The following is a 15,822-nucleotide window of genomic DNA, read 5'->3' on the forward strand; positions in this document are numbered from 1 at the left end:
GTGAACTCTCTCTGCCCTGACTCTAATAAGCTCATTGTTGTTTGGTTGTTTTTGGCTCTGAACACAGATAGCTGTGTGCCATTAATATATACTTGGGTGTATGTGTCTACGCTCAAAGGCAGAGACCACAAACTTCTAGCACAAGATTTTGCATACAGAAGGTGTGCCAAAACACTTTACAGACGTGTTTTTTCTTTTTTCTTTTTTGAGATGGAGTCTTGCACTGTCACCCAGGCTGGAATGCAGTACTGTGATCTTGGCTCACTGCAACCTCTGCCTCCCAGGTTCAAGCAATTCTCCTGCCTCTGCCTCCTGAGTAGATGGGACTATAGGCGTGTGCCACCACACCTGCATAATTTTTGTATTTTTAGTAGAGATGGGGTTTCACCATGTTGGCCAGGCTGGTCTTGAACTCATGACCCCAAGTGATCCTCCCGCCTCAGCCTCTCAAAGTGCTGGGATTACAGGCGTGAGCCACCGTGCTTGGCCTCTGTCAACTGATATATTTTTTATTTGCTACAGAAAAACTAAATTACTTTATAATAAAAAATAGAAGTTGGGGGTAGGAGGGTTAAAGTCACACTAAAAGACAAAAACATGGAATTATTTGATTTAAATAATCAGTGGAGATTATTCCTGTGTTTGTGTTTTATTCAAAGAGCCTACCTACTGTTCTACCAAAGAGTGTTGTCTGTCTAGGATTTGCTATCAGATAGACTCATTCTTGCAAAAAATGGAGAGTGAAGAAGAAGGGCAGGCGGAACAAGTTGGCCTGCCTGCAGGGGATGCTCTGAAAACAGTTGGTCTAGCTAAGAAAAGATAGAATGAAATTTGCATCTCCCAGAAAGAGCAAGAATCTAGTGACTCCTTGTTCTTCCCACCACAATTCAGGTGTATCTGGGCCTGAAAGTAGCCCTTTTACATACATGGAAGATAGAAGAGTTAGGGGAGAATAAAAAACAGAAAGTGCATTGGGTTTCCTTGCACCCAATACAGGAGCACCCAGATTCATAAAGCAAAGACCTACAAAGAGAGTTAGACTCCCACACAATAATAGTGGAAGACTTTAACACCCCACTGTCAATATTAGTCAGATCAACACGACAGAAAATTAACAAGGATGTTCAGGACTTGAATTCAGCTCTGGACCAAGTGGACCTAATAGACATCTACAGATCTCTCCACCCCAAATCAACAGAATACACATTCTTCTCAGCACCACATCGCACTTATTCTAAAATTAACCACATAATTGGAAGTAAAACACTCCTCAGCAAATGCAAAAGAACGGAAGTAATAACAAACAGTCTCTTAGACCACAGTGCAATCAAATTAGAACTCAGGATTAAGAAGCTCACTCAAAACCACACATCTACATGGGAACTGAGCAACCTGCTCCTGAATGACTACTGGGTAAATAATGAAATTAGGGCAGAAATAAAGAAGTTCTTTGAAACCAATGAGAACAAAGACATAACATACCAGAATCTCTGGGACACAGCTAAAGTAGTGCTCCGAGGGAAATTTATAACACTACACGCCCACAGGAGGAAGCGGGAAAGATCTAAAATTGATGCCGTAACATCACAATTAAAAGAACCAGAGAAGCAAGAGCAAACAAATTCAAAAGCTAGCAGAAGACAAGAAATAATTAAGATCAGAGAAGAACTGAAGGAGATCGAGACACAAAAAAACCTTCAAAAAATCAATGAATCCAGCAGCTGGTTTTTGAAAAGATTAACAAAGTAGATAGATCACTAGCCTAATAAAGAAAAAGAGAGAAGAATCAAATAGACACATAAAAAATGATAAAGGAGATATCACCACTGATCCCACAGAAATACAAACTACCATCAGAGAATACTATAAACACCTCTATGCAAATAAACTAGAAAATCCAGAAGAAATGGATAAATTCCTGGACACAGACACCCTCCCAAGACTAAATCAGGAAGAAGTTGAATCCCCAAATAGACCAATAACAAGTTCTCAAATTGAGGCAGTAATTAATAGCCTACCAACCAAAAAAAGTCCAGGAGCAGATGGATTCACAGTCAAATTCTACCAGAGATACAAAGAGTCGGTATCATTCCTTCTGAAACTATTCCAAACAATATAAAAAGAGGGACTCCTCCCTAACTCATTTTATGAGGTCAGCATCATCCTGATACCAAAACCTGTCAGAGACACAACAAAAAAAGAAAATTTCAGGCCAATATCCCTGATGAACATCAATGCAAAAATCCTCAATAAAATACTGGCCAAACAAATCCAGCAACACATCAAAAGGCTTATCCACCACGATCAAGTCAGCTTCATTCCTGGTATGCAAGGCTGGTTCAACATATGCAAATCAATAAACATAATCTATCACATAAACAGAATCAATGACAAAAACCACATGATTATCTCAATAGAGGCAGAAAAGGCTGATAAAATTCAACACCCCTTCATGCTAAAAACTCTCAATAAACTAGGTACTGATGGAATGTATCTCAAAATAATGAAAGCTATTTGTGACAAACCCACAGCCAATATCATACTGAATGGGCAAAAGCTAGATGCATTCCTTTTGAAAATCAGCACAAGACAAAGATACCCTCTCTCACCACTCCTATTCAACACAGTATTGGAAGTTCTGGCCAGGGCAATCAGGCAAGAGAAAGAAATAAAGGGTATTCAAATAGGAAGAGAGGAAGTCAAATTGTCTTTGTTTGCAGATGACATGATTGTATATTTAGAAAACCCTACGTCTTGGCCCAAAAATTTTTTTTTTTTAATTTTTTTATTTTTTGTTGCTTTTTATTTACTTTTATTTTAGGTTTGGGGGTACATGTGCAGGTTTGTTACATAGGTAAATTGCATGTCACTGAGGCTTAGTGTATGAGTGATCCCATCACCAAGATACTGAGCATAGTACTTGATAGGCAGCCTTGAACCCACACCTCCTTCCCACCTTCCCCACTCAAGCAGTCCCTAGTGCCTACTGTTCCCGTCTTTGTGTCCATGTGTGTTCAGTGTTCAGCTTCTGCTTATAAGTGATAACATGTGGTGTTTGGTTCTCTATTCCTGTGTTAGTTTGCTTAGGATAATATTCAAATAACTTTAAAAGATTACACATGAGGTAGAAAGACTGACAGAAATACAACCTAGGCATGTACGTATTTTCTACTCTCAATTTCTTTTTTTTTTTTTTTTTTTTTTTTTTTTTTGAGACGGAGTCTCACGCTGTTGCCCAGGCTGGAGTGCAGTGGCGCGATCTCGGCTCACTGCAAGCTCCACCTCCTGGGTTCACGCCATTCTCCTGCCTCAGCCTCCTGAGTAGCTGGGACTACAGGCGCCCGCCACCGCGCCCGGCTCATTTTTTTTTTTGTATTTTTAGTAGAGACGGGGTTTCACTGTGGTCTCGATCTCCTGACCTTGTGATCCGCCCGCCTCGGCCTCCCAAAGTGCTGGGATTACAGGCTTGAGCCACCGCGCCCGGCCCTCAATTTCTTATATTAACTTCTAATGATAAGAACCACCTTGTCCTCACCTTGTCTTATATTCCTGACATTGCTATTCACCAGATCTCTGGATTTCTTTGAGGTTTCTGGGATTCAGAGCATTTTCTAAAAGTTCAACATTTTAAGCCTCCATCAAAACTTGTAATGTCTTGCTTTCTTTACTTCTCTAGATGTTGGTCCAAAATCTTAAGCTGATAAGCAACTTCAGCAAAGTCTCAAGATACAAAATCAATGCAATTGATTTTTTGCATAATTCTGGAATGTGCAAAAATCACAAGCATTCCTATAAACCAATAATAGAGAGCCAAATCATAAGTGAACTCCTACTCACAATTGCTACAAAGAGAATAAAATACCTAGGTATATAACTACAAGGGATGTGAAGGACCTCTTCAAGGAGAACTACAAACCACTGCTGAAGGAAGTAAGAGGACACAAATAAATGGAAAAAGATTTCATGCTCATGGATTTACAAACAAGAAAGTGATGAACTGACAGGGTCTTAATTTCAGAAAGGCTCTCATTTTTAAAAGCATGATGCAGAACAACCACAGGTGTGGTTTTATACTTTTTCTTAGCTTTAGTTTAGATGTCATGGTGGCCACAGAAAAGTCAGATCACAGCAGTTCCCTGATAGTTGGAGTCTGGAATGCCACCCTCCTCTTGGGGAGGCCTTTCACCCACCCTCCTGGCAGCCCCTCTGCAGCTCTCCAGGACAACAGCTGTAAAATCAGCATGAGGGTAAAGAGGACACCATGGATACTGCCCAGATCATCTCTGAGAGTCATGGAGAGTTCACTGAAATAGCAACGCCTCTCCTTTGTGCCTTCAGAGGCTGGTACCTCACTCTGTCTCAATCACAGACTACCTCCTGTGCTCTCCTGCACTCAGGAGTGATATATTTATCAGGATAGCTCCAGATGGCAGGAGTAGGCAACTGATTCATTTGCTTCTCCACTCCCAGCAGGCCCCATGAGGGCTTCAGAACTGCGGCCAGCACATCAGTACTGCCCATTTCTCCTGGGACTGAGGTGTTGCCTCTGATGACTCAATTGATGCTCCAGTCAGAAGAGGACTCTGCAAGGCAAGTTATGGCAGCCCAAGAAGTGAGGACATGCTCGAAGGCCCATCTGCTCCTGGGACTGATTGCACAGTGACTATCCCCCTAGTCAGAGGGTGTCACAGTCAGTGACAAGAATGCTCAACTCTCCCTCCACTCGGCCTGACTCCTTCAGGCACCCAGCACCAGAGGGCCCTCTAATGACACCGGTGAAGGGCACCAATATCCCAAAGACATGTACAGTTGGCTCTCAATTTTCCATGTGTATTTCACTACACTGGAAATATACAACGGATTACATTGTATTATATAATACAGTAGATAAATTAGATTATCCTTGGATTATACCTGGCCGATGCCACAAAAGAATGAAAGGAGAGTGAATTGTTATTTTATATGTATAATCCTGGAGTTACATGGTAGCCACAGAAAAGTCAAACAGGTGTTGAACACAAGTGCGTCCACCCCAGCAGCTCCTCTGAAGCTCTGCAGAGCCCATCCTAGGACAACTAAGCCCATCCTTAGTTCTCCTATGGTGAACTAAGAGAGAGATGACAGACAGTGAGACTGGATCTCAGTCCCCATCTCCCAACCAGCTCCCCCCACCCTAGTATATCAATCCTCCAGCAAAGATCCCAGGGTCCCCTGGAAGACAGAAACAGAGAAAGTACAAGGAGAAAAGAATGGGTTATTTCATCTGAAAGGGCATTTGTAGCAAGACTGTCCTTTTGTGGTCAGAAACATAACCATTTCTTTGTTATTAGTGGTAAAGGAAAAAGCCACAACTGATGTCATAATACAAAAAAAAAAACTATATAAAGTCAGAAATAACCTGTAATCATGAAACATACACTGAACAACAGCCCAGGTTTTAAATCTGATTTTCCTGGTCCAACCTTGTAAAGGAATCCTCTGAAGGTCCCTGTACCCCACTTCACCTCCACTCTGGCAGGCCACCTGCATCCCAGATGGACCATATGTGGGGTCCAAGCCTGACAGTGCTCAGATAACCACCCACCCCTGAGCTGTCTAGCAATCACTGCCTGAGTGTGGGTCAAGCTCACCAAACGAAAAATGTGCCACATTGGCCCTAACCCTAACCCATATTGACAGTTTGGGAGGCCGAGGCGGGCAGGTCACCTGAGGTCAGGAGTTCAAGACCAGCCTGGCCAACATGGTGAAACCCCATCTCCACCAAAAATACAAAAATTAGCTGGGTGTGGTGGCACATGCCCTTAATCCCAGCTACTTGGGAGGCTGAGGCACAAGAATCACTTGAACCCAGAAAGTGGAGGTTGCAATGAGCCAAGATTACACCACTGTACTCCAGTCTGGGCAGCAGAGCGAGACTCTCTCCAAAAAACAAAACAAAACAAAACCAAAGAAAAATGTGCCATATGACGATGACGAATTGCAGTTCCTGAAACTAAGTCTCCCTTTCCAATATCACATGGTAAGAAGGCCAGTCTATAAAGTCACTTAGGCAAGAAACATGCAATTCACAGGTCCAGTTTTTGTTTTGTATTTTGGTGGGGTTCTGTGGAGCACTTGAGAGCTGAATTTCATTTTTCCCTCTATAAGTCTGTGCTCTCCTAAGCCTGACCACCTAGATCAGGGACTTGAGCTCGGTCTGCCTCCTAGAATGGATGATGGACACCAGGGCTCAGAGCCTGTTACCTGCTGTACGTCCTGCTGGAAGACACAGAGCTGCAGCCGCTGGTGGAGCCGCACCTTGCGGTGCTGCCAGATGCTCTCCAGCCGTCGCTGGTGATGTAACACCTCGTGTACCACGTCCAGCACTTGGTGCACTGCCTTGGAGTAGTTGGCTGTGGCCGTGAGGGATTCTGAGTTCCCAGGGCTCAGGGGCCGCTGTAGCACATCTAGCAGTGCTTTGCCATCCTGGCTGACCTGCAGGAAAGAGAGAAGTTTAGGTTAAGGGAAAAGGGTGATAGGCAGGGCACAGAGAGAAGCAATAAGTATCTGCCTGAAGGTCCCTGACTATGCCTTCTGAGAATCTCAGGAATCCCATACCCAGACACCTAGCCAGCCAGAGCTGCCATGATCCTCCAGCCTGGTGGAGGGCCAAGCACCTGGAATTCCCTGATGGGGGAGTTGCTGGAGTGCTGGCCAGTTGTCTGTGAGACTCTCTCCCCTCCTGAATTTCAGCTCTGTGAGGGCAGAGACACTGACTACTTGCTGCTCTCCCCTCAATGCCCAAAACAGTGCCTGGCACACAGTAGGCACTTGGCAAATTTTAGTTGTTGTTGTTGTTTGTTTGCTTGTTTGTTTTTGAGACAAAATCTCGCTCTTGTCCCCAGGCTAGAGTGCAATCAATGGTGCGATCTCCGGTCACTGCAACCTCTGCCTCCCGGGTTCAAGCAATTCTCCTGCCTCAGTCTCCTGAGTAGTTGGGATTACAGGCGCGTGCCACCATGCCTGTCTAATTTTTGTATTTTTAGTAGAGATGGGGTTTCACTATGTTGGCCAGGCTGGTCTCGAACTCCAGACTTCAGGTGATCCGCCCACCTCAGCCTCCCAAAGTGCTTGGATTACAGGCGTGAGCCACCGCGCCCAGGCTTGGTAAATATTTTAACTGACTCACACCAGGTAAGACAGCATAACTTCATTTCAGAAATGAAGTCAATATAAGTTCCCACCATAATTCTCTCCTGCTCTTTCTTTCCCAAATTCCTCTATCTGGCTCTAAAATTCTAGATGTGTGACAAGAGACAAGTTATTTAACCCCCTTGGTCCTCAGTTTCCTTCTCTGTAAAAGAGGCAGAATTATGTACATACTTCATAAAGTCATGGTGAGGATTAAATGAGTTAACACACATACAGTGTTTAGAATAGAGCCTGACGTGATACTGGCTACCAATTTTATCTTCACCAGCATCACCATTGATATGGTTTGTCTGTGTCCCCGTTCAAATCTCATCTTGAATTGTAGTTCCCATAATCCTCACATGTTGTGGGAGGGACCTGGTGGGAGGTAATTGAATCATGGGGATGGGTTTTTCCCATGCTATTCTCATGTTAGTGAATAAGTCTCATGAGATCTGATGGTTTTATAAAAGGGCAGTTCCCCTGCACACACTCTCTTGACTGCCACCATGTAAGACATGCCTTTGCTCCTCCTTCACTTTCTGCCATGATTGTGAGGCCTCCATGGCCATGTGAAACTGTAAGTCCATCAAACCTGTTTTTTTTCTTCTTTTTTTTTTAATAAATTACCCAGTCTCAGGTATGTTTTTATTAGTGGCATGAGAACAGACTAATACAACCATCGTCATAATCATCATCATCTCCCTCCCATCCTCTTTATTTCCTTGTCATTTTCTTTCTTTTGTCTTTATCCTTTTAAAATACTTTGCTCTTGCTCTATACGACCCCCTTCTTTCTTCTGAAAAGCAGTAAAATCCTCATTTTTCTAGAACATGCAGAGAAAGACTGGGACACTTAGACTGTGGACACACCATCCACATCCCAACACTCGCCCTCAGTCTGAGAAAAGTGGGATGACACTCTCTGCCATTCTTCTCATTGGAGTTCTGGCACAATCGCGGGCAACAATAATTCTGGAAAGTGACATCATACAATCAACACCTGTGGCCCTCCTGTACTTGGCAAAGTACCCAACAGAACATGCATCTTTCCAATTTAAAACAGGGATGACTGGGAATTAATAGAAATGTTGAGTCCCCAAACTTGGTTACCAACTAAATCAAAGTTGGCTTGGAGTCTTCACCAAAAGAAGGCTTTTGGAGATGAAAATGGTCTTTTATCTCATCAGCAAGGTAGGGAATGAGGTGTGTTTCCATCTCCACACCTCTGATGATGAAGCTGTTTGCCGGGTTTGCATACTCCCCTCACCCTTCCTTTGGTCCCTGATAATAGCTTGGCTGGGGGTCCAGGAATACAGAAGCAGCTGTTACTCCTCCTGCCCATGGGGCCACAGAAGGGCCTTCAGGGCACGGTAGTTAGGAGGGGTGCTGGAGTAGAGTGCAGCAGAGGCCAGGAGAGGAAACCACCACCACCCACCCAATCCCACCATCCCCATCTCCCATAGACTGCCAGGAGAGTGGGGTGGGGGAAGTAGTTTATAAACAATGCAGAGGTGATGCCCACCAGAGACATGAGTAAGACAAACATCCTATAGCCAAACCCAGGAGCGCTCTCTTCCTGGAATTCTGAGCAAATGCTGTCTTTTGGCACCATGCTATGTCCAGGGCAGGGTGGTTAGAGATGGAGGCCCAAGTCCTAGAAATCCACCCTGCATGAGCTCCAATTCTCTGCCTCAGTCTCTACATCTGTAGGAAGCAGGGACAGCTCACTGGCCTCTGAAGTGGGGTTGAAGGGAAGGTTTAAGCCTCACAATGCTAGGGCCTGATAATTAATTGAGAGAAATATTGTGTCTGTATGTATAATTATACCCGCACCTCACACATGTGGAAGTATAATATTAATCTCATTTGTACTCTCTATATTTGTATTCTGCAAGGAGTAAATTTAAAGATTCTTGACCCATGGGCAGAGGCACAGTTCTGTTATAAGAAAGAAAGCTGATGAGATCAGATTTGGCTCATAAGTCCTTCATTGTGCCTTCTACAATGACAGAATACATTACCATTTTTTAGTGCTCATTACTATCAGACACTGGGCCAAGTGCATTATATACATTACCTTCATTTTATTTTTTTAATTTTTTGTTGGGTACTATGATTTATTTATTTAAATAGTTTTGGGGAACAGGTGGTGTTTGGTTAGCTCCCACTTAAAGGTGAGAATATGCGATACTTGGTTTTCCATTCCTGAGTTACTTCACTTAGAAAAATGGTCTCCAACTCCATCCAGATTGCTGTGAATGCCATTATTTTGTTCCTTTTTATGGCTGAGTAGTATTCTATGGTGTATATATACCACATTTTCTTTACCCATTCGTTGGCTGATAGACATTTAGGCTGGTTCCACAATTTTGCAATTGTGAATTGTCATGCATTACCTTTATAACCTCGACACGATCCTATGAGGCAGGTGTTACCACTTTCATTTCACAGATGAAACGAAGCTCAGAGTGGTTAAGTAACTTGTCTGAGGTCACACAGCTAGTAAATCGGAGAGCCAGGATTCAAATTCAGTTTGACTGTGGCAAAAACCCTTATTCTTACCCAGAAGCCATTGGTTCTTAGACTTCAATGTGCATCAAATTCAAATAGGGTAATAGTTATTAAAATGTAGGTTCCAGGTCTCACTTCTTGACATTCTGATTCAGTCTTGGGTGGGACCCAGGAATCTGTATCAGGTGAGTCTGATGCAGGTGGTCCAGGAACCCATTTTAATACTCCTCTAACTAATCCTGCCCAGAGGAAACACATGGGCTGTATGTGAATTCACTTCTCCTCATCCAGGTTCCTTAATCAGCCCATCCCTCTCCATCCCTCAGTTCCCTTCCTCAGAATTCATGCCAGTTAGCAAACATACTAACTTGTGTATATCTACACAGAGGTACCTATGTAGCTGTTTCCTTTTACTTTGAGAGGACTGTCAAGAGGTTTTTTTTCCCTTTCTTAGCTTTACAGCAACCCCCTGCCTTTGATTTTTCAACGGAAGAGTCTTTGTCCTTCACATTCACGGAAGCTTTTTACTCCTGCAAACACTATCTCCATGCTGTGTGTTTTCCTCTGGATCTTCTGGTGAGAAAATTAATATTTTTTTGATGAGCTGCTTCATAAAAAAGGTGGCAGGGCTAGTGCGTACATGTCCATTCACCAACCAGAAAGCAAACTCCAGAAAAGCACAGCTTCATTTTCTTATATTCCTCCCCCAAGAGGAGAAAGTCCAATCTTCACACACAGGATAAGGCAAGTGTATAGGGTGTGTGTGTGTGTGTGTGTGTGTGTGTGTGTGTATGTGTGTGTGTGTGTGACAGAGAGAGAGAGAATGAATGTGAGTGCACCAAAGTGATGCCTAATAATGGCCCCAATTTGTTCTCCTTCCTGGTTGGAGACACCATAGTTCATAGATCAAGGTTCCTAAAGATGTCACCAAAAAAAGAAAAACAGCCTCTCTTCTTCTTAGTCCCACCCAGGCTATTTCACAGTGCACAGGCCAGTGCCCTCGTCACCCACCCACATGCAGAAATGCTCAAGACCCATGGTTGCCCTGTTCCATTCTCACCTCTGTGTAGGCTTGGGTCACCTGCTCATACAAGGTCTGGTGGTGGTGAATTGCCAGCTCTAGGTCCTGCATCTCGGACGGCAGACCACCTTCGCTGCACATCTTGCACCAGGCGTCCACTCCCGACAGGAACTGGAAGGAGACGCGGGGTGGGTCAGTGGGGGAGCACTGGGGGTAGGGAGTTGGGTGGATTATGGAGAGAGCGTCACATACCTTGGGAAAAAACATCAGGACTTCTGAAAGCCTTCAGAGACCACTGTAGAGGGTAGAGTTTTTTAATTCTACAAATACTAACTCCTGGTAAGAAATCAGACCCAGGTACCCATTTAGGAAGTATAGTCTCCACAAAATTGACTATTATGAAACTGTAGGGGGCAGGTGAATCACCAGATGTTCAACAGGTTATAGCTACACACTAACTGTAATGTCCAGGTATGGAAACAGCTCACCACATTCCAAGGATACATTAGAGCTTCTTGCCCCATGCACACTCACAGGCATATGTGAGGGGCTGTGTGTAACATAAGGAGATGTTCCACATCTGTGCTTTATAGTGTGTACATCCAGTTGTGAAGACAAGCAAAAAACACCTCACACAGACCACCAGGAACCCAGGGAACTTGCAGAGACCATCCCATATGGGATGCAGACTGCCCTCAACAGGTCTCCCACTGACCCACTGTTGGGTCAGTCCCCTGAAGGGTGGAAACAAGAGAGGCAGTCTAGGGGCACAGGCTGTGCTATACCTACTGCATCCCGGGTTGTTATATATAGACATAGATCTTTGACAGACATCAAATTATTTTAAAATTAAAATTAACAGCTGTGGAAGACTATGGATCTTCATGCACAAAGGGTAAGCTAACTGAAATCACTCCAATTTATTGGGTGGAAAAATGCACTTTGAAAATGCAAATAATTCACCCAACAGTCTGGAATTGTTCTGTCTGTGATTCCTCTCGCCTGGATGCACAGCTCCATTTAAATTAATTGCCTAAATACCTTTTAATCCCATTGCCAAGAACAGCCCATATGAGGACAATAAAGAGCTGCCTAAATAAATGCATGGAAAAAAATAGCCTTGAGTCATCTTTTTCCCCAGTTAAAAAGAAGCATGGTTTATGAGTGTCCCTGAAGGACTAGTAATACCTACAGAAATTGCATTAAAAAATAGATACAAATAAAATTGCTTCTGATCCAAACCAGTCCAAATCAGGAAACATGAAATAAATGTGCACTTCTCCAGTTTTCTCAGTTCTGGCACTGCAACCATTTGCATTCTAGTTTTGTTGTCACTGTCAACTTTCAGTCCCCGGCCTGTTGATTGTTGTGGTTGACTTTTCATTCTGTACATTTCGTAACACATTAGACCATTTCTTAGCAATTCTGGAAGAGTGCCAGGTGCCATCCAGTATCACATCATATAATATGTACATGCTGAAATCTCAGAAGTTTCTTTGCTCCACCAATAACTACTTTACAAATGACCCTAGAAGCCACTTGACATTCTTGTGTCAATCATGGGGGGAGTACTGCTTCAAGGCTCTTGGGATTTCTCTGCAATATTCTAACAGGTGGCCTGTAGCATATCCCACAAAATGATCACCTCAAGGATATAATGCCAGAGAGACAAAGAGAGAAGCAGGGGGTCTTCCTTACCAATCTGGGCAAACCTTGAATAAAGTATGAAAGTGATACGGTTGAAGAGAGAACAGGAAATTGGACATCAATATTCTCATGGCCCTAAGAATGAACCAGTCACTATCAGTCACTACCACCAACAACCTTAACAACAGCGACAAAAAGATATGGCCACATCCCTCTCAAAGTATAGGGTTGGGCTTGACACAAGTATTATTTCAGTCTTTGGGAAGTTCTCAGGTGGAGGAAATAAAAAAATACCAGGATAGTATGTGGTGCAAATACCCATAGTAGTAACGTCCACTGTTTAGTAAGCACACGAGGCACCTTACACATTCCATCTCTCATGTTGTATCTTTAGCACAGCCCTTTAACACATAAATAGCCCTGTGCTATTTATGATTAGCTCCACATTATGGAAGAGGAAACAAGCTCAGAATGGTGACATGACTTGTCTAAGGGTAAATGAATGGTGGAGCTGGGATCAGAATCCATGTGTCTTGCCTCAAAGTCTAGACTCTTAATTATGCTATGTTGCCTTCCACGCTAGAGAGGGTAACAGAGGGAGAGATTTAAGGTGTGACCAGGTGTCTGACTCTCCTTGGCCTATGTTACCCAAATGTAATGCAAAGAAAGAAATGTAGAGGTTAAGACCACAGGCCTAGTGTTAAACACACCTGAGTTGATAGCCTATCTACTCATAGATTGTGCGATTTTAGCAGTGGTGTGTTAGTAAATGTTTAACAACCAGCATATATATGTACGTGTGTATATGACTATATATTACATATATACAGGTAAGTGCATTTACAAATTCTACAGATATAAAGAATGTATAACACATCATTTACAGAGAACAACATATACAATGCTCTGTATTGTATATTTAATGTAGCCAGTTGATTCTCACAGGATGCTTTTGACCTATGGTTGCAACTGACAAACATTTGTAGTTTTGACACACATGCTAGTTGATATTTTCATTATGCTAAGGAGTGAGACAAAGGTGAAAAACACCTGAATACTACGCCAGAACATCACTTGTTCATCAAGGATGTCAGTGACTTCTTTGCTGAACCAAGTAACAGTTTTTGAATATTGGAAGAATATTTCCTTGATTTTTGTGTGTTACTCACAATGTAACAGGTATACACAGGACACATTTTTAAGTTTAGTCTGCATTTTCAAACACTTTCTCCCTCATTTTCTTTAGACTCTAGGCAACAATAAAGCAATGAATTAATCCCTGGTTTATAGCATCTGATAATTTCTATAATATGAAACTCCTACCATGGTATATTTTAAGCTACCAGTGTGACATCACCAACATGGAGTTGGGAAGAGTAATCCATACATAGCACACAATTGTATGGTATTTCCGCCACAGAAAAACATAAATGCATAAAAATGATTTCAAGAACATAGGTAATAACAAGAGGTTGTAAAATAATTAGCAAGTGATGAGTTTTGAGCATTTATTAACTTTGCTTTTAACATAACATATTTAATTATAAACCTACATAATTAACCAATAGCTAGAATGTGATAACCAGCTCACAAAATTCCTGAAAATTTAACAACTGTCTCTCTATGAGCTGGTTCAATACAGGCTCCAACACATCGTGGAATCTTAGGCAGGCCAATCAATTAATGTCTCTGAGTTTCAGTATTCCTCTTTGTAAAATGGGTTATCATGCAACTGGCCAATGCCTGGCCACTTAGTAAGTACGAGTAATTATTATCTTGATCCATTATATTATTATTATATTACCATTATCCATAGCAAATGCTTCATGTAAAATTAGTTTCCCCCTGCTCTCAGCACCTCAATGATCACTTTACATTCACCCCTTTGATCTGTGTTCTGAGAATGCACACTACGCGGACAGCCCACACATGCACACGTGCATACACAACCACTACCAAGCAAAATGTAAAAAGGCTCTGGGTACCCTCTTGTTTGTATGACAAGCAAAGTCACCAAGAGTTACCAATGTTTCTTTGTGCACACAGGGGCCATGAATGTGGTCGAACATAGGTTAATGTTGCAATGACTCTGCAGGGTCTTCAGTGTTTCAAAAAGACAGGCGGAGCACTCTATAGAGAGTGTGTGTGCTCCGCTCCAGCCCTTTCCTGTCCATCCCCAACCCTTCCCACCAACAGCAGCTGCTGCAGGATTCTGGGCCTTACCTGTTCAGCCTTCTGGTGGAACACAGCAGACATGGCGAGGATGGTGCTGCGTTCATCCAGGGCAGCGGCGAAGCTCTTCCACTCCTGGTCCAGCTGGGTGGAGATCTGCTTGATTTGCTGTGAGGCATAGTGGCCGGCCTCGGAGAGGCGGGAAGCCACGGACATGATGCGGTTGATGTTGACATAGGCGTTCTAGAAAGCAAAGGGGAGTGCTCAGTGGGGCAGGCTCAAAAGACATCCACTGGGCACTCTTGTGGGGCACATATTCGGGGTAGGGAGCTGCCCAAAACAAAAGTCTGAGAGAGGTTGGTACAGGCCATACTAGTGTATTTGTTTTTGGCCCAAGGGAAATCTTTTTCTACAATTCAATTTCAGTAGATAGCAGGGACCTCTCATTGTGGGGAACCCCAGCATAGATTTTGTGCCAACTATTAATGCACTTTCATGCAGTCACTTCACATGGACTGCTTTATGTAATCCTCACAACCATCTTATGCGATCATTCCCAGGGATGGCACATAACTCTCAAGAGCGCTCTTTGGAAGTGGTGGCTCAGACGAGGGCACAAGCTAAAGGAGGCAGAGACGTCTCTCTTGTTCAGGGGAGAGCTGTACCCAGGACACTATTGCCATCTACACACAACAAACAGGGCAGAAGTACTCATCAAAGAGGGCAGAGGAGACACGGTAATTCCACATCTTCCTATCACCTGGCAAAATGTCCCCACCTTCCTCCTACCTCCTTCAGCCCTGCCAAAAGAGCTGAGGCACTGGTCATCAAACAGGGTTTAAAGAAAGACAGCATTTGAAGCCACACACTTTTCGATGCTAATAATTAGGTCTGTGAAGCCCTTTCTTAACCCTGCTTGATTTAGGAAGATTTTCCCACCTGACCCCAAAAGGCATCTGTGGGTACCCCAAAAGGCATCAAGGAGGGGCTCTCTTGGCCCATTGTCTCCTGTCATCTTGTGTTTTGTTTACATTCATTCTCATCTTTGCTTGCTAATTAAAAATTCATGAACATGTATGCTGTTTCCTATTAGGTCACTGAAAAATGCTCCAGGAAGGAACAAGACAAAAGAAAAACCTCACAAACCTAAGACAGTAGTGATTATGGCTATTTTTAACTGCTATCTCCTATTAGTTATCTGAGGTGTCAAAACAATCGGGTAAGGTTGTGGCATCCACAGGGAGCTTTTCCAAATCACACAATATGTCTGCATAAAGGAGGACCAGGGAGGCAGATTAT

The 15,822-nt window shown here is 43.2% G+C and overlaps 1 protein-coding gene across 39 annotated transcripts in view; it reads right to left on the bottom strand.

Annotated features, from left to right (window-relative positions):
* The window catches only part of KALRN (kalirin RhoGEF kinase), a 694,928-nt gene that overhangs the window by 388,525 nt on the left and 290,581 nt on the right, over window positions 1-15,822 (bottom strand). For all 39 annotated transcript variants that reach the window (XR_012431622.1, XR_012431621.1, XR_012431625.1 and 36 more), the window contains exons 7-9: window positions 14,575-14,766; window positions 10,744-10,875; window positions 6,244-6,474 (exon numbers count right to left, since the gene is read on the bottom strand). Coding sequence is in view for 31 of the 39 variants with exons in the window: in XM_015446332.4 (XP_015301818.2) it covers window positions 6,244-6,474; window positions 10,744-10,875; window positions 14,575-14,766 (555 nt within the window). In the remaining 8 variants the exon portion in view is untranslated. The remainder of the gene's footprint in view (window positions 1-6,243; window positions 6,475-10,743; window positions 10,876-14,574; window positions 14,767-15,822) is intronic.

The sequence above is a fragment of the Macaca fascicularis genome, chromosome 2, assembly GCF_037993035.2.
Source record: "Macaca fascicularis isolate 582-1 chromosome 2, T2T-MFA8v1.1".
NCBI classification, from domain to species: Eukaryota; Metazoa; Chordata; class Mammalia; order Primates; family Cercopithecidae; genus Macaca; species Macaca fascicularis.